Source organism: Chiloscyllium punctatum, chromosome 44, assembly GCF_047496795.1.
Source record: "Chiloscyllium punctatum isolate Juve2018m chromosome 44, sChiPun1.3, whole genome shotgun sequence".
In the NCBI taxonomy this organism is placed as follows: domain Eukaryota; kingdom Metazoa; phylum Chordata; class Chondrichthyes; order Orectolobiformes; family Hemiscylliidae; genus Chiloscyllium; species Chiloscyllium punctatum.
In genome coordinates, this window is record NC_092782.1 from 53,013,571 (window position 1) to 53,035,320 (window position 21,750).

At 44.1% G+C, this 21,750-nt stretch overlaps 1 protein-coding gene across 2 annotated transcripts in view; it reads left to right on the top strand.

Annotated features, from left to right (window-relative positions):
* The window catches only part of LOC140466991 (ankyrin repeat and SOCS box protein 13-like), a 39,970-nt gene extending 19,264 nt beyond the window's left edge, over nucleotides 1–20,706 (top strand). Inside the window, exons 3-6 of one of the 2 annotated variants that reach the window (XM_072562944.1) lie at nucleotides 7,884–8,034; nucleotides 9,837–9,971; nucleotides 10,762–10,953; nucleotides 16,542–20,706. In XM_072562944.1, coding sequence (XP_072419045.1) covers nucleotides 7,884–8,034; nucleotides 9,837–9,971; nucleotides 10,762–10,953; nucleotides 16,542–16,669 — 606 coding nt within the window. In that variant the 3' untranslated portion in view covers nucleotides 16,670–20,706. The remainder of the gene's footprint in view (nucleotides 1–7,883; nucleotides 8,035–9,836; nucleotides 9,972–10,761; nucleotides 10,954–16,541) is intronic. The other variant, XM_072562947.1, reaches the window with a different exon arrangement.
* The last annotated feature ends 1,044 nt before the right edge of the window (nucleotides 20,707–21,750 follow it).

Consider the following 21,750-nt stretch of genomic DNA (forward strand, 5'->3'; position numbering starts at 1 on the left):
CATTGGAGGGTCGGTGTGGACTTGTTGGGCCAAAGGGGCTGTTTCCACACTAAATAATCTACTAATCTACTATCTAATTTAACTTAATGGCCCAGAGGTTAGTGTTGTAGGTGCAGAATCGGCTGGAGTTGTGACATGGGACCCTGAGGAATCCCCAATGCAGCAAACTCTGTAGGAACTGCCCAGGAAATTGTAGCTCCCAATGGACAGATCCCACATGTCTGGCATCATCAGCTTTTCAAATAAAAAAAACCTTCAAAGTCAAAAACTTTAGAGGGTTTTGATTTGATTTAGCTGAGGTAATGTTCGTGGATTAAAGTTTACTCAAACTGTTAGGTAATTATAAATAGACACACAGCTTTCCACTAATCCTGCCCCTGCTCCATCTGAACCCACTCTGTCAGAAATCTCCACATTTAACATGAAGCACTTTTAGCAAGTTGAGAAAGAACATTACATCAACAACTCTTACTCAGCAACAAACTCAAATCATGGCCTGAGCCAGTGGTAGCGGGGTAATAGAAGCGCAAAACTATGCTTTTATTTTAGCCTGACTTGTTACATTCTCTGTCACAGTGTCCTCTTCCCACACCCCCACTCACCTCAGTGGGACTATCCGTTCTTTCAAGTCTGATGTAGACAAGCAGGAGGCTGGAAGAACACAGCAAACCAGGCCACATCAGGAGGTGAAGAAATCAACTATTTGGGTGTAACCCTTTTTCAGGACTTTCAAGTTCTTTCAAGTCTGGCAGTTAGACACCATTGTTCTGCCATTCTCACATTCTGATCATTTAATCTGAACTATCCACATCCTTTCTACCCCAACACTATAGCACAAATGCTGTCCCCTCCACACTTCATGTCAGCTCTGAAGAGTCATCTAGACTCAGTGTTGGCTTGCACTCACTCCATGGATACTACCTGACTTGCTGTGATCTCCAGTGTTTTTTGTTTTCAGTTCAGAATCCAGCACCTGCAGTAATTTGTTCCTGGCTCTTGAATCTTGGCATTTATAATCCCATTGGTATTGGAATGTTGCCTGATCAGAGCTTTTGTGTCAAGTGTGGGATCAAATGTTGACGAGGATAAATAGGGCCACAAACGTGAATAGGGTTGTTCTCGTCAACATGTTTTTGCACTGGCTTCCGTAGGGCTTCAGTTTCAGCTGTGGCCTGGCACCCAGTGCCATGCGAACTAAGTTACATGTTCACAGAGTGTGAAATTGATCGTTGTTGTTTGGCAGCTGTTGCAGAATAGCTTTAATGTGCTCTCAGCTGCAACATTCCGGGACATTTGTCAAACTAGCTGCATTTCTCCCCTCATGGGAGTGGGAGGGGAAGCTTTGCAATAAGGAACAGGAACGTGTCCCCTGTCCTCTTGTGGGACTGATCAATCGCAGGGAGCGGTTTTCGGGTTCAACATGTAGACCTTTATAGGAGAAAGCACACAGGAGATGAACCAGAGGTTTAGAAAGATTTTTGTGTGATTTGCTGAACCAGTTTGCTGAAGTATTTTTTTTTGTTTAGCTCATAGGAAGCCTACATTAACAGGGCATGGTGTTTATTTGAGGGAGGTACGAGGTGTGGTAATGTCACTGGATTAGTTATCCAGAACCCCAGGCTAATATTCTGGGCACACGGGTTCAAACCTTACCATGTCCAAGGCTGATATTAGATTCCAATTTTTTTTAAAAATCTGGAATAAAACATATGTTATAAAAGTGTTCAAATATGTCCTTTGGAAAGAAAATCTGCCATCCTTACCTGGTCTGGCTGACATGACTCTAGATCCACAGAAATATGATTCTCTGACTCTTACTTGACCTCTGGATTATGGGTGGCACGGTGGCTCAGTGGTTAGCACTGCTGCCTCACAGTGCCAGGGGCCAGGGTTCGATTCTAGCCTCCGGGGACTGTCTGTGTGCAGTTTACACATTCTCCCTGTGTCTGCGTGGGTTTCTTCCCATAATCCAAAGATGTGCAGGTTAGGTGAATTGGCCATGCTAAATTGCCTATAGTATAGGTTATGAAGTCAGGGGTAAATATAGGTTAGGGCAATGGGTCTGGGAGGGTTGCCCTTCAGAGGATCGGTGTGAATTTGTTGGGCTGAAGGGCCTGTTTCCACACTGTAGGGATTCTAATTCGTCTAATTCTAATTCTTATTCGGGACAGGCAATTAATGCTGGCCCAGCCAGTGATGTCCACATCCCATGCACACATTATTAAAAGAAATATGGCAGGTGCACTTTAGCTAATACTTGGTTCGCATGTTCAGTGGCTGTGTCTTCCACCCGTTATATCCTGTGTCTGTAATTATTTCCTTGAAATGTCCCATCCTTCAGACACTTCCCATCGTACAGCATTATGGAACCATTTGGGAGAGTACTCGGAAAATTAGGAGCTTTCTGACGCAGCCAGTTCCTCCCTGAGGAGGAGGCACTCGGACCTAAACACCTGATTTAAAATCCCGACAGTGTGGAAAGAGGCAGCTGAGCCCATCAAATCTGCACTGGCCTTCCAAAATGAATCCTACCCGGATCAGCCCCCTAATCCTGTAACCCCACATTTCCCACAGTTAATCCACCTAACCTGCACACCCCTGGACACTATGGGCAATTTAGTGTTGCCAATCCACCCGTCCTGCATGGTGGGACTGGGAGGAAATCAGACAACCCAGAGGAAACCCACGCAGACACGGGGAGAACATACAACTCCACACAGACACGGGCTGGAATCCGACCTGGGTCCCTGATGCTGTGAGACAGCAGTGCTAACCACTGTGCTGACAGAGCTGTAGTATACACGAGGTTGATTTTTAAATAAAGGACTGATATTTTGCCTCTTGCATTGGGCTGTATTTGCTGGAATTTTAGAACATAGAACATTTCAGTATAGTACAGACCCTGCGGCCCTCATTGGTTTCACGGGGCAGCGCAACAATCTGAAATCTATCCATCCTACACTATTCTATTCTCGTCCACATGCCTATCCAATGACCATTTAAATGCCTGTGTAATTGGTGAGTTTATAACTGTTGCAGGCAGTGCGTTCCACGCCCCTACTGCTCTGAGTAAGGTTTATGTGCATGTTTTGGTTTAAATATTTTCTGCCCTCACAATTTCTCAAAGAATTCACTGATATGAACATGAGAACAAGAATCAGTCAATTGAATCCTCAAGACTGACTGATTATGGCTGATCTGTGTCCTAACCCCATTTAATAGCACAGTAAGGGCAACAGGATCTCTGGGACCTTAGTGAACTACAGAACAAAAGTTGAGGTTAGTCAAGTGAGTAGTAAACAGAGGAGTGATTGAGAAGGAGAAGTACTTAGCACCCAATTGCAAAAAGAGGAAAAGTTAAATTTAGATTTTGGGAGATTACACAAAAAAAAAGAGAAATCTAAGACACTTCACCCCACATGAGAAAATGGGACTCCACAGTTTTAATTGTTCATATTTTGGACAACACATAGACACACATTCACAATATTGCCATCATTGCACAGTTATCAAATAGACTTAATAGCTTGTGTTTAATAGACAATTAATCTGCATATTCATCATATGCATATATTCATTAAAAACAGTGGTAAGGTCAACTATGAGGTGGTGTTTTACTGAAGTTATTGGTGAGGTGGCACAAACATATACACACTCACATTTCAGGTCGTAGATCTACCTAACCGAAGTTGCAGGCTGACAAATGCATTAATAATGATGAGCATCATTCACATACTGGCAAGAAATAGGCCTTTATGTAAGTTTCAATCTTGAAGACACAGTTGACATGAGCATTTTAAACTTCTAGTCAATAATTCAAATTGAGGTGCAAATTGCTTTATCTCAAAGATTTCTTTGTGCACAAATCAGGATGTTTTGCGAGAATACAAATTCAAGAGGATAATTATAATGTATTGTATACTGTGAGAGAGTGGAGTACTGATTCATTGGGAAGTGGGCTTTGGAAGAATTGATTGACAATGAGCCACCAGGTTTGTTAAATTTTAAGCCATACAGGTTGAATCTGATTGGTTGGTTCATAGATTTGTTCTTTTTTAAACCTATTTTTCTAATTAACCTGCTCAGAGATGATGTACACCTCTGGAGCAGGTGGGACTTGAACCCAGGTCACTCTGTCCAAGGGTAGGGACTTTTCCTCTGCACCACAAGAGCCCTTTATTGATTTGATAAATGAACCATTGAAGGCTGTCACCTGTTTTGAGTTGAGACTGATGCATTGTGTGTATGTTCTTTGGAGACTCCATTGTGGCACAGTCATAGTGCCCCTATCTCTGAACCAAGAGGCCTGGGTTTAAGTCCCACCTGCTCCGGAGGTGTGTAATAATATCTCTAAACAAGTTGATCAGAAAAAAATAGGTGTGTATGTGTTCTTTCTGTCTACTTGCAAGCAAGTACTTTGGCTCAGTGGTTAGCGCTGTTGCCTCACCGCACCAAAGACTCTGGTTCAATTCCAGCCTCGGGCAACTGTCTGTGTGCAGTTTGCACATTCTTCCTGTATATCCTCCAGGTGCTCCAGTTTCCTCCCACAATACAAAGATGTGCATGTTAGGTAAATTGCCCATATTGTTCAGGGAGGTGTAGGTTGGGTGCATTAGTTAGGGGTAAATGTAGAGTAATAGGTTTGGGGAATGGGTCTGGGTGGGCCACTCTTCGGAGGGTTGGTGTGGATTTGTGGGCCTGTTTCCACACCGTAGGGATTCTAAGACACTTTGATCTTAAATTGATCGCATAATCCCTTGCACACTCAGCAAATGGTTATCCAAATAGCGCAATCACATTTAACATTAAATTCTGCAAGCTTTACAGGTTCAGGTTGATCGATATCTTGTTGTGAAGAGCTGATGGGATCTGCTGTTTGATACTTTGGGGAACAGAGCCGATATACCTAGCATCACAAAGGCTCCGAAATTCTTTTCATGCATTACACATGTGTGTGATCGGTAGAACATCATTTTGGCTCGATGGCAGTATCCTGTTAGTGGTGAACACTACACAGCAGCAATGTAAGGCAATTACACCCAGTCCTCAGTATCTTTTGAGGGATAGGAGAACAGACCTCCCATAGATAACAGAGAAAAAAACATGGACAGCAGTTTGTACTGCAAAGGACCGTATAATCTGTTTGAAGACAGTTGGAGGGGGTATGGTGGTGGAGTCTGAGTACACAGGTCCACAGGTAGCTAATCATATAATGAGGACTGAATGTAGCTTCACGTGTTCCCTAAATGCTTGAGACATCTTGCGCTTCCAGGGTAATCTGAGATAGACTGGAAATTTCTCAGGATTAAGAGTGACTCCTTTTGGGCCTTCCCTGGGTCTGTGCAATGTACAGCAAGAAACGGTCTGATCAGGATATCTATGGTCCCACAGGATGGCTTTGGTGTGCCCTATCCCAGCATCACTGTTGCACAGTGAACAAATTCCCTATTTATGAGGGTTCCACTCGGCCGATGTTATAGTGAAGGCAGGTTTGTGGTACACAGGGGTTGAGAATCCCAATACAAATTAAGAAAGAGTTGCAATGAGAGTCTGTTCCACCTGCTTCACACTCCTTCCCATCTTCAATATTATGACGGTTTCAGATTATTGTGGCAGAAATTGTCTTCCCATACTGAAAGCAATGTCTCCTGTAGATTCTGACAGCTGTGAGGGGGTGAAATTGCTCTCGTAGTATTAACATGGCTGGGTTTGGATCATCCTCTGTTGTTTCATTTTGCCTGTGTATGGGAGGAAACTTTTTCTCTGCTTCTGATATTTGTGAGTGATGAACTTTGTACACCGTAAATATTTTGTAGCAGAGTGAATTTAACTGATGCTATCTTCAGTTGTTTTTTCATTCACACGAGGGTATCATGTTGCGACACGAAACACATATGGGATTTGATCTCAGGAACTGTCATGACTACTCCTTGCTGTTCAGAAGTGCAAAACATATAGAATATGAAGCTTTATTAACACACTGCATTAATGATAGAAAACCACCTCTCACTAATACCCTCCAGTACCAACAAACCTGGCCTTAGCATCTTGGGGGCAGGCATCCGAAAGGGGGCCTTACATCTTGCACAACACTTTATGATCTTTGGTGTACATCTCGCTGTTATAATGCAGGAAACGAAGCAATCACTGTGTATATATCCAGCAGGGACTTTACCAAACACTTCCTGATAGTGACCCACTATTCTGTTTGTGAAATTGAATATTGTGACAAATGTTAGGTACCTCTCCAGGGAAAACTCTCCTGCTCTCCTTCAATAGGAAGAGCGTCTCATCTTCCGCCATGGGACCCTCCAACCAAATGGCATCAACATCGATTTCACCAGTTTCCTCATCTCCCCTCCACCCCCCACCTCATCCCAGATCCAAGCCTATCACCATCACCCCCCCCCCCCCCCACCACCACCACCACCACCAACACCTGCATCTGCCTATTGCCTTCCCAGCTCCCTTCTTTCCCTCACCTCCTCCCCCACCCCGGCCACATTTGTTATGAAGGGCTTATGCCTGAAACGTCAACTCTCCTGCCCCTCTGATGCTGCCTGACCCGTTGTGCATTTGCAGCGCCACACGTTTGGAACTCTGATCTCTGATCAACTGCATGTGCAGTCCTCACTTTCTCCTTGAATTATCTTCTGTTTTGATTTGAAAAACTATCCACCAAATGATTCAAGTCACCAGTTAAAATATCAGTTTAGGAGCATCGTTTATTACTTTGTGTGTTTAGTAATCTATAGACAAATCCATTGGAGTTTCATGAGTTGACTGGAACCCCTGAGGGACTCTTGTGGTGCAGTGACAGTGTCTCTGTCTCTGGACTAGGAGACCCAGGTTCAAGTTCCACCCACTCCAGAGATATGTCATATCTTTTAATGAATCTGTTCAGCGATGTTACCAACTGTAATCTGCAGAGATGATCCTTAACCCTTTAAAAGGTAGATTCGTGAAAGCTGAAGACGGGAACATGTCTGACCAATAACTTTATTTATATTGTTTCAAAATATTATGCAGAGAAGGTAGTTAGATGGGCTTCAGATTGGTTTCATAGGTCAGCGCAACATCGAAGGGCCTGTACTGCGCTGTAATGTTCCATGCTCGAGAACAGCATACAGATGTGAGATGTAAGGCCCTCTCTCCGAAGCCTGCCCCAAGATGCTAAGACTGGGTTTGTTAATACTGGAGGCTATCAATAGAATGAGATGGTTTTCTATCATTTCTGCAGTCTGTTAATAAACCTCCAATATTCAATATGTTCTGCACTTACGAACAGCAAGTACTGTTCACATGTATTTTGCTTCAGGGCATTTCCTCACTGAGTACAAACTCAAAATGTGCTTTGTATATTAATATGGTGCCCTCAGCAGTGAATGAGAAATGACTGGGGATAGCATCAGTTAAAATCTAGAAACATCCTGAGCAAAGAACTCCTGGGAACGTGAGCCGTAAATAACCAAATCATTCAGAATACCACTCCTTGAAGGAAGTTCCTGAGTTTGCCTAGTCTCCGTTTTGTTAATCTGCTATTTTAAAAATAGACAATGTCTGCTTAAAATCTTGCTGTGTTTAACTTCATTGATATTGTATAACCATCATGTCACCAAGCAAATTGTTGAACGTGCAGACAAACAGAGCCTTATTCTTGCTACTACTGTTTAATACTCTAAAGTTCCAACGCTCTCCATTGTTATAACAACCTACCTCCCTTCCTTGAATTACAAATTTGATCTGGAGTGTTATTGTGACCAAAATGGTTTGCATGTTTAAATCCGTTTTTCTTCTATTTGTTGCAATTGACTGTCCTTTCGATATGGTTTTTAAAAAAACAGTGTAAAAAGGAATCTGTTCACTTCCAATCTGTGCCTCAGGTTGATGCCAGGAATATTGATGGGAGCACCCCACTTTGTGATGCCTGTGCTGCTGGGAGCATTGAATGTGTGAAGTTATTACTGAGCCACGGAGCAAGTGTGAACCCCATGCTGTTTGCAGCATCACCACTGCATGAGGCTTGTATGATCGGTAAGGTCAAAGAGTTGCAAATTGCAGACCTTTTTTTTGCTTAATCAGGAACTCAAATGTATTTCATGCAATGGAGACACTTTGTACCTGTCAGTAGCAACAACAATGGTTTGCATTTATGTAGTATCTTTGACGCACCAGAATTGGAATTTGCTGCTGCTGATGTCATTGCCTCACTTGCTACCCAGTTAGTCACCCCTCCCCTCCTTTTCCATGCTGCCCCCTACCCCCACCCCACACTCAGTTAGTACCTCTTCCCTTTGCACATCTCTCACCCACTCCTTCCCCATCCAACAGGCCAGGCCACCCATCCCTTCCCCCCCCAACATCCAGCTTGTCATTTCTCCCTCCGAACACCTCTCCTACCCTCTCCTCACCACCCCCACCCCCCCAAACCCAGCTTTCCCCTCCACCCGCACTGCAACCCCCACATCGGGCTTGACCCTCCTCCCCCGGCCCCCTTTCCCCCGCCCACACCGAGTACATCCCTCCTCCCTCTGCCCCATACCCATACCCAGTCCGTTCCTTCTTCCCTCCCCATCCACACCCCCCCCCCCCCCCAACTCGTCTTGCTCACTATTTCTCACTCTCAATATTCCTCCATCATCATCCCTTACTGGCACACCTCCACCTCAACGCCCTCCCCCCCCGCCCCCCCCCCCAGCAAAGACAGTACCTTGGGGAGCAGGGCAGTGAGGGTAGAAGTATGTAAGGCAGTGAGGGTAGAGAGTAACGAGGGTGGACAAGAAGGGCCGCAGATAGGAAGTGAGCAGAACGCCAAATGAGATGGTACATGTGGCAGTGGGAGGTCAGGACAGCACTCGCACACATTGAGGACAATGTTCCTTCCTGTAGGCAGCTGTATCGCTGGCAGTGCTAGTCATTGACATTGTGGCTGCAAGGGTGGTAAGTGCATCCCATGTGGCAGCAAATGCAGCGTCAATGTCACAAAGTGCTAAATGGTGTCAGACAACATTTGACCACCGAGTCGGAGATGAGACAGATTAATGAAAGCTTTCTCAAAGACATAAATTTTAAGGGGCTTATTCCTGGAGGAGAGAGAGGTAACGGCACAGAGGGTTACAGAGGGAATTTCGGGATTACTTCACAGCAGCAATGGAGTGATTTAAAGTGGGAATGGGGAAGTGGCCAGTATTGAAGGAACACAATTAGAGGTGATTATGGAAGAATGGGATGACGTTAGAAACAGCTGACACTATCTCCTGTTTTTATGACAATGACTCCTTGTTCAAAACCATCATTATGCTGTGATCATTCAGCACTTTCCTGGCTCTGTCCAAAATATGGTATAAATTTGGCAGTTCCACCAATAGCGTGGCACCTCATCTTCCCTGAAATTTCTTTTTACATTTTTTTTCATGGGTTGTCTGATTGTGCCTTTAAAAATTGTGTGTCATTGGAAATTGTTGAAGCTAAATGTCATCTTCCTCATTAGCACAACGGGAGGGTCTCTGCTGATTGTGTTCTGTACTGGGGCGTTGTTGGAGGCTGATGAGTGCACTGGATGTCAGTGGGAGAGGCAGCACCACAATATAATCGCTCTCACTGATGATACTCCGTGACGCGAGTTACTGACCTCTGAGACAGACAGTGTCAGCAGCGCGGAGTAGCAATCATATAAGACTGTCTGATACAGAGAGGGGCCAGTTTCGACAGAAGTCCACCCTGAACAAATGCAATTGTGCTATCAGCTGTAGAAAGGACAATGGAGGTTGGGGTGGAGGAGACCTAAAAGACTATTTTGTTTTTGATTCCTACAGCCTCTTTGTTTTCCTTTTCAGGAAGTGTAGAGTGCATGAAACTGCTCATCGATGTCGGAGCAAACCTGGAGTCTTACGACTGCCACTTTGGGACCCCGTTACATGTGGCTTGTGCAAGACCACATGTGGACTGCGCAAAGCTGCTGCTCAATGCAGGTGCGTATTTTTCTGTGAGCCCTGATGGAGGTGGTTCCCATGAACATGTTGGAAATTTAGAGATTCCTTGGAGGTTAATTTTGGTGCCGCTTAAGATGTCGCGCATGCTTCCCATTTCCGCATACCATGTGTCTCTCATTCCTGATTTGGGCCCGGTTAGCTCAGTTGGCTGGAAGGCTAGTTTTGCGGTGCAGAGTGACACCAACAGCGTGGGTCTGATTCCCACACTGAGGTCACCATGAAGGACTCTCCTCCTCAACCTCTCCCCTCACCTTGATGTGTAGTCACCTTTTGGGATTAAACCACCACCAGTTGTATGTGTCTCTAATGAAAACGCAACCTTATAGTCCCCTGGGCTTTATCTATGTAACTTCTGGCTGGTGGTAGAGCAGGTTGGACATGAAAGGGCCTCCTTCCCTGTTCTGTCACGGGGAACTATTGGAATTGCAAATTCTGGAAAGCAGTCCTTCCCTCAAAGCAAATTGAATCTCTCTGTTCTGAGCACTGTGTCCTTCATGATCTGTCTCTTTGATAGTCCAGTTGCGTTGATTCTAATATTATGGAATATGCGAAACCGCTTTCGGCCAGTTGACAGCCAGAGGATGCCCAATTCAAACGCAGGCTTGTCATAGTCATAGAGTCATAGAGATGTACAGCATGGAAACAGACCCTTCGGTCCAACCCGTCCATGCCGACCAGATATCCCAACCCAATCTAGTCCCACCTGCCAGCGCCCGGCCCATATCCCTCCATTGGCCTTCTGTTTCCGAATGTGGTTGTTCTGTTTCAGGAGCGAATGTGAATAGTGCTAAACTCCACGAAACTGCACTTCACCTCGCTGCCAAGTCCAAGAATGTGGATTTGATCAAAGTGCTCATTGACTATGGAGCGAATGTTTATGCACAGGACAACCGAGGGAGGCTGCCTTTGGACTATACGCAATCTGGATCACCTTCCTCAGCGTGTCTGGAGTACTACCAGAGTAAGAATATTTATTCAAAGAAACGATGTGCCATGGATTTTGAAAGTGATGACTGAATACACTGCTCAGTGTAGACCCAGTCTCTCAGATCTGGGAAGATCCCAAGAACTGACTTGGGCTGGGAGTTTTTTTTTAAATCCTTTCATTGATATTGGACATTTTATATTCATTCATGGGATGTGGGTGTCATCGCCCGGGGTACCATTTACTAACCATCTCGAATTGCCCTGAGGTCAGTTTGAGTCAACCACATTGCTGTGAGTCTGGAGTCACATGTAGGCCAGACCAGGTAAGGATGGCAGTTTCCTTCCCTAAAGGACTTCAGTGAACCAGATGGGTTTGAAAGACATTTGATAATTTAATGGTCATTGTCAGCTTTCAATTCCACACTCACTATTTGAATTGAAATCCCACTAGATGCCATAGTGGATTTGAACTCCTGTCCCGGTGACATAGTCTGGGTGTCTCGTTGCTAATCAAATGGCATGACCAGTCCTCACCCTCTAAAGCCTGCGTGGGGTTTGCACATTCTCCCCATGTTGGTGTGGGTTTCTACTGGGTGCTGCAGTTTCCTCCCATGGTCCAAAGTCGTGTAGGTTAGACGGATTGGCCTTAATTATTCATCATGTCCAGTGATGTGTAGGATTGGGTAAGGGGCTAGGTTTGGGTGTGATGCTCTCCAGAGGGTTGGTGCAGACCTGATTGGCAGAATAGTCTCTTCCGCACTGTAGGAATTCTATGATTCTAATTCAAATCAGCTACCCACTAGCCCCATTCTGGCATAATCTTAAAAGACTGATGTAGAAGTTGGGGGCAAACCAGCTGTCAGCCAATATGTCACCGGCCTTCTGATCCACCCCCTTCCAATAAGATACAACCCTTTGGTTGAATCAGGTCTATACAAGTTCAGTGGTTATTGTAATATGTGAACATACTGCCACACTGTGTCCAGAAGAGGAAATAGAGAAATCTTGGTCCCTTAATTTGAGGTATCAGAACATGCTAAGTATTTAATGTTGTTTAGTGTAATTTCTGCTTGTTTGTTGATCGGTTTTGTTGCATTTTATGATTTGTTGGAAGTGAAACGTAATGAATAGGGTACTGAGGTAGAACATGCAATTTTTTCAAATGAACAAATCCGAGAGATTGCTGGATCCTGTTTGTCAACATTTTTTTTCCAAAGTTACAAAACAGTCAAAACAGCAGCAGTTTTAAAAGGGAGAACATGGTGAGGACAGTGCAGGAAAGAGAGAACCTGCACAGTTACCACCTTTGCTGTTTGAATTTGTGTGTTGCTGGACATCGGAGTGCATCTGGGAAAATTAACAAACAGTGAGGTTCACAACTAATCTTGGAGGAACTGTTGGGCGAAGTTCACAGCACAGAATCAGATAATTTAATTGTTGTTTTAAGTCTGTCCAAGAGAAAGGCTGTATTAGTGCGTACAGTAGGTTCTTTCTTGATTATATGTTTTTGGAGATAAGTCTCTTGATTAAACTTAAAATATAAGTTTAAATTTTACTATTAATTTAACCTGATGCAGTGTTTGTAGAGGAATAAGATGGTGTTATTTTCTGGATCTGTAGATTGCGAAGGAGCAAAAATGGCCTTTGCAGTGATATGTACTACTTGTCGATTATGGGAGTTTAAAGAGAGTTTAAGGGTTACTGCGGATTATATCTGCCATAAATGCTATTGGATGCTATGCGATTGAATGGATTGGGTAGAGAGACAGATAGATAGAAGCGGTGAGGAATTTGCAACAGCAACAGTATGTGATGGATGGCAGTTATAGGAAGGGGGGAATGTCTCAGATACAGTCACCTAGATGGGTTAACTCCAGGAAAGTGTAAGAGAGGTAGGCACCTAGTACAGGAGTCTTTTGTGGATATACCCATTGCAAACAGGTATGCTGTTTTGGAAAATGTAGGGGGTGATGGATTCTCAGGGGAACGTAGCACGAACAACCAAGTTTCTGGTATTGAGACTGGCTCTAGTGCAATGAGGGGTATATCGGGTTCCAAGAGATCAATTGCGTTAGGGGATTCTGTAGTCTGAGGTACAGACAGACCTTTCTGTGGCTAGCAGAGAAAAAGCAGAATGGTGTGTTCTTTCCCTGGTGCCAGGATCAAGGATGTCTCGGAGAGGGTGCAGAATGTTCTCACGGGGGAGAGGGGCCAGCAGGAGGTCATTGTCCACATTGAAACCAACAACGTAGGAAGGGAAAAGGTTGAGATTCTGAAGGGCGATTACAAAGAGTTAGGCAGAAATTTAAAAAGGAGGTCCTCAAGGGTAGTAATAGCTGTATTACTCCCAATGCTATGAGCTAGTGGGGGCAGGAATAGGAACATAGAGCAGATGAATGCATGGTTGAGGAGCTGGGAGAAGGATTCACCTTTTTGGATCATTGGAATCTCTTTTGGGGTAGAAGTGACCTGTACAAGAAGGTCGGATTGCACCTAAATTGGAAGGGGACTAATATACTGGCGGGGAGATTTGCGAGAAATGCTTGGGAGGATTTAAACTAATAAGGTTGGGGGGGGGGGGGCGGTGGTGGGTGGTGGGGGGGGGTGGGGGAGGGTGGGACCCAGGGAGAGAGTGAGGAAAGAGATCGATCTGAGACGGGTACAGCTGAGAACAGAAGTGAGTCAAACAGTCAGGGCAGGCAGGGACAAGGTAGGACTAATAAATTAAACTGCATTTATTTCAATGTAAGGGGCCTAACGGGGAAGGCAGATGAACCCAGGGCATGGTTAGGAACAGGACTGGGATATCATAGCAATTACAGAAACATGACTCAGGGATGGGCAGGACTGGCAGCTTAATGTTCCAGGATACAAATGCTATAGGAAGGATAGAAAGGGAGGCAAGAGAGGAGGGGGAGTGGCATTTTTGATAAAGGATAGCATTACAGCTGTGCTGAGGGAGGATATTCCCGGAAATACATGCAGGGAAGTTACTTGGGTGGAACTGAGAAATAAGAAAGAGATAATCGCCTTTATTGGGATTGTATTATAGACCCCCCAATAGTCAGAGGGAAGTTGAGAACAAACTTGTGAGGAGATCTCAGCTATTTGTAAGAATAATAGGGTAGTTATGGTCGGGGATTTTAACTTTCCAAACATCGACTGGGACTGCCATAGTGTTAAAGGTTGAGATGGAGAGGAATTTGTTAATTGTGTACAAGACAATTTTCTGATTCAGTATGTGGATGTACCTACTAGAGAAGGTGCAAAACTTGACCTACTCTTGGGAAATAAGGCAGGGCAGGTGACTGAGGTGTCAGTGGGGGACCACTTTGGGGCCAGTGACCATAATTCTATTCGTTTTAAAATAGGGATGGAAAAGGATAGACCAGATCTAAAAGTTGACGTTCTAAATTGGAGAAATGCCAATTTTGACGGTATTAGACAAGAACTTTCGAAAGCTGATTGGAGGCAGATGTTCGCAGGTAAATGGAGGGATAGAAAATGGGAAGCCTTCAGAAATGAGATAACAAGAATCCAGAGAAAGTATATTCCTGTCCAGGTGAAAGGGAAGGCTGGTAGGTATAGGGAATGCTGGATGACTAAAGAAATTGAGGGTTTGCTTAAGAAAAAGAAGGAAGCATATGTAAAGTATAGACAGGATAGATCGAGTGAATCCTTAGAAGTGTATAAAGACAGTAGGAGTATACTTAAGAGGGAAATTAGGACAGCAAAACGGGGACATGAGATAGCTTTGGCAAATAGAATTAAGGAGAATCCAAAGGGTTTTTACAAATACATTAAGGACAAAAGGGTTACAAGGGAGAGAATAGGGCCCCTCAAAGATCAGCAAGGCAGCCTTTGTGTGGAGCCACAGGAAATGGGGGAGATACTAAATGAATATTTTGCATCAGTATTTACTGTAGCGAAATAGATGGTGACATCTTGCAAAATGTCCAGATTACAGAGGAGGAAGTGCTGGATGTCTTGGAATGGTTAAAGGTGGATAAATCCCCAGGACCTGATCAGGTGTACCTGAGAACTCTGTGGGAAGCTAGAGAAGTGATTTTGGGCTTCTTGCTGAGACTTTTGTATCATCGATAGTCACAGGTGAGGTGCCGAAAGACTGGAGATTGGCCAATGTGGTGCCACTGTTTCAGAAGGGCGGTAAAGACAAGCCAGGGAACTATAGACCGGTCAGCCTGACCTCAGTGGCGGGCAAGTTGTTGGAGGGAATCCTGAGAGACAGAATGCACATGTATTTGGAAAGACAAGAACTGATTAGGGATAGTCAACGTGGCTTTGTGCGTGGGAAATCATGTCTCACAAACTTGACTGAGTTTTTTGAAGAAGTAATAAAGAAGATTGATGAGGGCAGAGCAGTAGATGTGATCTATATGTAACTTCAATAAGGCATTCAACAAGGTTAGATCTCATGGAATACAGGGAGAACTAGCCATTTGGATCCAGGACTGGTTCAAAGGTAGAAGACAGAGGGTGGTGGCGGAGGGTTGTTTTTCAGACTGGAGGCCTGTGACCAGTGGAGTGCCACAAGGATCGGTGCTGGGCTCTCTACTTTTTGTCATTTACATAAATGATTTGGATGCGAGCATAAGAGGTACAGTTAGTAAGTTTGCAGATGACACCAAAATTAGAGGTGTAGTGAATAATGAAGATGGTTACCTCAGATTACAACAGGATCTGGACCAGATGGGCCAATGGACTGAGAAGTGGCAGATGGAGTTTAATTCAGATAAATGCGAGGTGCTGCATTTTGGGAAAGCAAATCTTAGCAGGACTTATACACTTAATGGTAAGGTCCTTGGAGTGCAGGTTCATAGCTCCTTGAAAGTGGAGTCGCAGGTAGATAGGATAGTGAAGAAGGTGTTTGGTATGCTTTCCTTTATTGGTCAGAGTATTGTGTACTGGAGTTGGGAGGTCATGTTATGGCTCTACAAGACATTGGTTAGGCCACTATTGGAATATTGCATGCAATTCTGGTCTCCTTCCTATCAGAGGGATGTTGTGAAACTTGAAAGGGTTCAGAAAAGATTTCCAAGGATGTTGCCAGGGTTGGATGATTTTGAGCTACACGGAGAGGCTGAACAGGCTGGGGCTGTTTTCCCTGGAGCGTCAGAGGCTGATGGGTGACCTTAGAGGTTTACAAAAGTATGAGGGGCATGGATAGGATAAATAGATAAAGTCTTCCCTGGGGTCGGGGGGTCCAGAAATAGAGGCATAGGTTAAGGGTGAGAAGGGAAAGATATAAAAGAGACCTAAGGGACAACTTTTTCACGCAGAGGGTGGTACGTGTGTGGAATGAGCTGCCAGAGGATATGATGGAGGCTGGTACAATTGCAACATTTAAGAGGCATTTGGATGGGTATATGAATAGGAAGGGTTTGGAGGGATATGGGCCAGGTGCTGGCATGTGGGACTAGATTGGGTTGGGATATCTGGTTGGCATGGGTGGGTTGGACCGAAGGGTCTGTTTCCATGCTGTACATCTCTATGACTCTAACTCTTGTTCTTACCAAATATTGTGGATTTTGAGAGGATGATGCATGTCTGTCAATCTGTCTTTTAGCAATTGTTCTTAAACAAATTTTTATTTTACTTTAGGAATGCCGCTGAGTTTATCACACCACTGCAGAATGGTCTTAAGGAAAGCTCTTGGTCCTCAAAGATTGCATGTGATTCACCAGTTGAACATTGCTCCAAGACTCATCAACTATCTCTGCTATGATTGAAGCTGAAACTCAAAATATTAACGGACATCTGATGTATTTATGTAAACACCCAATTGATGATTTTTATGAACACATTTAATACACTTACATTTGCTGCCAACAAGAAGCAGAAGACTACAAAATATATTAAACTGGGTAATAACCTCCAACATTTCCCTCCAAGTGCAAATGGTGACTGTCAGCTATGAAGGTTGCTGAACTTTTCCTGATGGCAACAGAACATCCTGTTAACCCACTTGTTCCCAGGGATAAATTTAAACCCCATCTATACAATTCGGTTGTTTTTAAGCTTACCTCCATGGAAATCTCCCATGTATGAATACAGATTGTCTGTTGGACACCACTGTGTTCCATCAGGAAGTGTGAAACGAGGCAAGTTTGACAGCAACAGTGTTTACAGCAGCAACCCTAAGCTTATTGGTGGCTAGTTTCTGCCCATTTGTCCAATGTAGTGTTTGTTACAGTTCTTGCACGGTATTTTGCACGCTATTGGACAAACAGGCAGAAAACTAGCCACCAGGATATATGAACATCAACTAGCCACTAAACGAAATGACCCACTCTCACTAGTATCCTTACATACGGATGAGGAAGGACACCATTTTGACTGGGACAACACATCCATCCAAGGTCAAGCCAAACACAGACATGCATGAGAATTCCTAGAAGTGTGGCATTCCAACCAGAACTCTATCAACAAACACATTGACTTAGATCCCATTTACCACCCCTTGAGAAAAAGAACAGGAAATGACATCGCTATAGGAAATGATGTTACCACAGGAAATGACATCACCTACCCTAGGAAACTCCAACATATAAATAGAAAGCAGGCTACATCACCAGTGCTTCATTCGGAGGCTTGTTGAAGATGTTACCTAGTAGGGTGATGAAACATTTGAAAATGAACCTTCAGCTTAACAAGCAAACCTACATCCAGAACCTCAACCTGAGTTACCAACCTTCTCAAAGCTTGCTAATATAATAGATTTCCCAGGGTTTTGTTTTCTGTATCACATTCTCTGCTTGGAGTCACCGTAGTCCCATGTCTCATTAGAGAGACAAGACTGGTGGTGGGTTAACCTGAGGGTGACTATGCCTCAAGCAAGAGGCAGAGTTGAGAAGCTGGAATCTTCATAGTGACCTCAACCAGTGCAGGAATTGAACCCACGCTGTTGGCACCGCAATGCATTACAAACCAGCCATCCAGCTAACTGCAGTATAAACTGGAGTTCCTCCCTAAAGGGCATTGATGAACCTGATGGGGTGTTTACAACAATCTGCAGTGTTTGCATGGTTGCCATTATTCGAGATTTGTTTTTCAATTCCATTTTTTGAGTTTCACCATCTGCCAGGGTTTGATTCGAGCCTGTATCCACAGAACGTTAGCCTGAGGTTCTGGATTACTAGCCAGTGGCATTAGCATTGCACTGCCATCAGTCAGCATCCAAAAGTTCAGATTCCAGTCCCACAGCAATGTGGTAAACTATTATCTGCCCTCTGGGTAATTGGGGCTGGGCAATAGATGTAGGCCTAGTCAGAGATGACCTTATCCCAAGAATGAATTTAAAAACAAAAGGATGAGCAAGCCGCTTAGCTCAAGGGTAATTGTATCAATGCTCGTTTTGGCTGACGATCCCATTCGGAACCATTTGAGCATAGTTGTATTGCTGCCCATTAACCTCAATGTGTTCCTGGAGCATCTGGCCATTCTGGTTTGTAAACGCACAATGGTAATCTGCAGTCATTTCCTGTTGGATATTCACTGGTGGTTTCACAGGACTGATGAGAGTCAGAGTGGCTTACATGATGTGGAGTAAGATTTTTTACAACTGTACAATATTACGTAGAGTATTTTTAAATGAAAACAGAAGGTTCAGCAACATGTGGAGGGTAAATATTTTGGAGCTGTGATCTTTCATCAGAAACTATTTCTGGCATCTCCAGTATCTTAAATTTGCGGAGTGTTCTTTATTTATCCCTCCACAGACGCTACCAGACCTGACGAATATTTCCAGCATTTTCTGTTTCCAGATTGCCAGCACCTGCAGTATGTTGTTTCCACGCCACCAATCTTTTAATCTTTCTGGTTGCTGAAGGAAGGTTTGTGATTAATGTTGTGAAAAATGAGGACAAGTCAGCTCCAGGGCAGTTGAAATAAAGTCCTAATAAAACTTTTGTGTTATGTAGTCATGATCATAACAACAGTTAACTAAACACCAACCCCCTCCCACTCCATTTCCATTCAATACTTAAAATCCCTACAGTGTGGAAACAGACCCTTCAGCCCAGCAAGTCCACACTGACCCTCCAAAGAGAGCCGAGAACTCACCCTGAACCATTTCCTTATTTCTCTGCATTTCCTCTAACTAATGCACCTAAACACTACGGGCAATTTAGTGTGGCCAATCCACCTGACCTGCAAATCTTTGGACTGTGGGAGGAAACCGGAGCACCCGGAGGAAACCCACGCAGACACTGGGAGAATGTGCAAACTCCACACAGATGGTCACCCGAGACTGGAAGCGAACACAGGTCCCTGGCGCTGAGAGGCTGCAGTGCTAACCACTGAGCTATTGTGCTGCCCCATATTAAACCATTTTTCAAAAATATTTGGGCTTACCGGAATTCCAGATGAACACTTTCCAAACTGAAATGAAAGTATTTAAAGCATTTAAGGACGCATTTTGTTTCCTTGCTTTGGAATCCCTGGCTGGTGCTTGTGTGGTTTGTTTTGTGTGACAGGGAATATAAAATTGCAATCTGTAATACAATTTGGGGCAGCACAGTGGCTCAATGGTTAGCACTGCTGCCTCACAGCACCAGGGCCCTGGGTTCGATTCCAGCCTTGGGTGACTGTCTGTGTGGAGTTTGCACATTCTCCCCATGTCTGCATGGGTTTCCTCCCACAGTCCAAAGATGTGCAGGTCAGGTGGATTGGTCATGCTAAATTGCCCATAGTGTTAGGTGTATTAGTCAGTGGGAAATGGGTCTGGGTGGGTTACTCTTCGGAGGGTCGGTGTGGACTGGTCGGGCTGAAGGGCCTGTTTCCACACTGTAGGGAATCTAATAAGATGTCAGTCACTGTCACTGTAACTCCAATCTTTGATAAGCTGTGTACATTTATTCCTGCCTTGTCCTGGTCACATTCTGAGCTGGATTCTCTGACGAGTGATAATCTTGGGAAGATTTCCATTCCATTTTTTTTATATAACAAAAGCAGAAGTACTCCCTATTGCTGATGGAAGATCCCAACCCTGGCTCCTTCAGGAATGTGAAGGTGCCCTTTCCATTCTGACAGGGCCCTTGTCACGCCTCCTTTTTCCCAGCAGTATGTTCTGTAAATTGAGGTCCAGCATTACAAATTACCACTTTGACAGTTGTTGTCCTGAGTAACCATTTACTTGACTTTAGAAGACCTCTGATTTTAATGGATACTTTCAGAGGATTCCAGGCATAGGGGAACTGTCCAGTAAAAGCTTCAATTTCCCCGGAAATTCGGTCAGAGGATGCTACACCAGGAACTCTGTTGCACACTCATTCCGAGAAATGAAAATCTGGCCTGTCCAAAAAGTCAGGTCTCTATGTTTCGATAGAGGGTTGCAATCTACTGAGAGGACATCTCATAAATGTTAGAAACTGACAAACTAATTCTTTGTCTGCTTTGTAATTTCCTGCCATTTCTAGGCACGAAGTAAGTTGTACCTGAAGTAGACTATTTCTAAAAGGACAGTGCTGCCTTTGAATCTTCAGGTGCTAGTTGTCTACTTAGGCTGGCTATGTTGTGTCTCAGCTAGCATGCCTTGTATCTAAGAGACATGCTCATTATGTCATCACCATAGCATGGCATGTGACCTGAGAGTAGAAAGGTCTCCGTCTCCATCTTACTGGATCCACTTGCAGAATGACACTCTGAAGGAGTTGTGCTACAAATTTTAACTGAATTGCTCAGCACTAGCCCAGACATGAAACTGTCTGTAACTGTAATATATGTAGATACCAATGGCTGTAATAAATATCTGTTGAATCTTGCAGTAGCAAGTTGCTCATGTCTAGTTCTTTATACACGAGATGCTAACCTAAGTGTCAATTCTTCAGGTACACACATCCCAGTGAAGGTAAAAACCATTCACTGCATCTATGGAAAATCAGATGAAACTGACATATAACGTGCAAAAACTGCCAGACCTGCTGAGTTCCTCCAGCCATTACTGGTTTCGTTTGACAACCAGTATCTACAGTTTTTTTGTTTTTATGTCATATAAGGCAAATAGATATTGTAATGAGAGTGGTGCATACCATGATGTTACAGTGACTTGAGACATGTAAAAGAGATGAAAATGAAAGGATGGTATACAGTAGCTTCCCCCCCCACCCCCGGCAAATACATTCCAAGACCTACCACAGAAACCAGAAACTACGGATAGGTGTGAGCCCATCCATTTAAACTGGAAATTTACCTTCTGAACTAGTTCCAGAAGGTTCCTGATAATATGTTCGGGCTGCGGTAAACTATTCCACAGATACCAGTGTCATCCTATACCCTGTACTTGAGAGAGATTTACATCCAGGCAGTAGTATTATGAACAATAGTGTAAGGAAAGAGTTTGTAGAAGTTGAGAGTTGGTCAGCAGTCACTTTAGGGGAAACTGTTACTGGCTGGAAATGCCAGCATCAGCAAGGATAGCCATCTCTCTGTTGGGCCGAACATAACTGTAAGCCTGATGGCAACATAAACCACAAGTCTCGTAATCAGCAGAGGCTCATCATAAAGGGACTCACTGCTTTTGGCATCAGTTGAAAGATAAATCTTGGTTACAACTGTTATGGACCAGGCCAGACCAGACCCCTCAAAACATTTTAAGGAAGCCCAGAGCCTAACTTTTTGAGTTTCAGGCAGATGTAAGCTGGATATCCCAGGAGTGATGCAACTGGTCAAGTACAACAGAATTTATTTACACATCACTGAAGGCAACGCAAACCAATGGAAACACAAACAAAAGAAAACAGAATTTATAATAACCATGATTTGGAAAAAACTGACAGACGTGATATCACCCGCAACTTAATAAAGAGCTTTT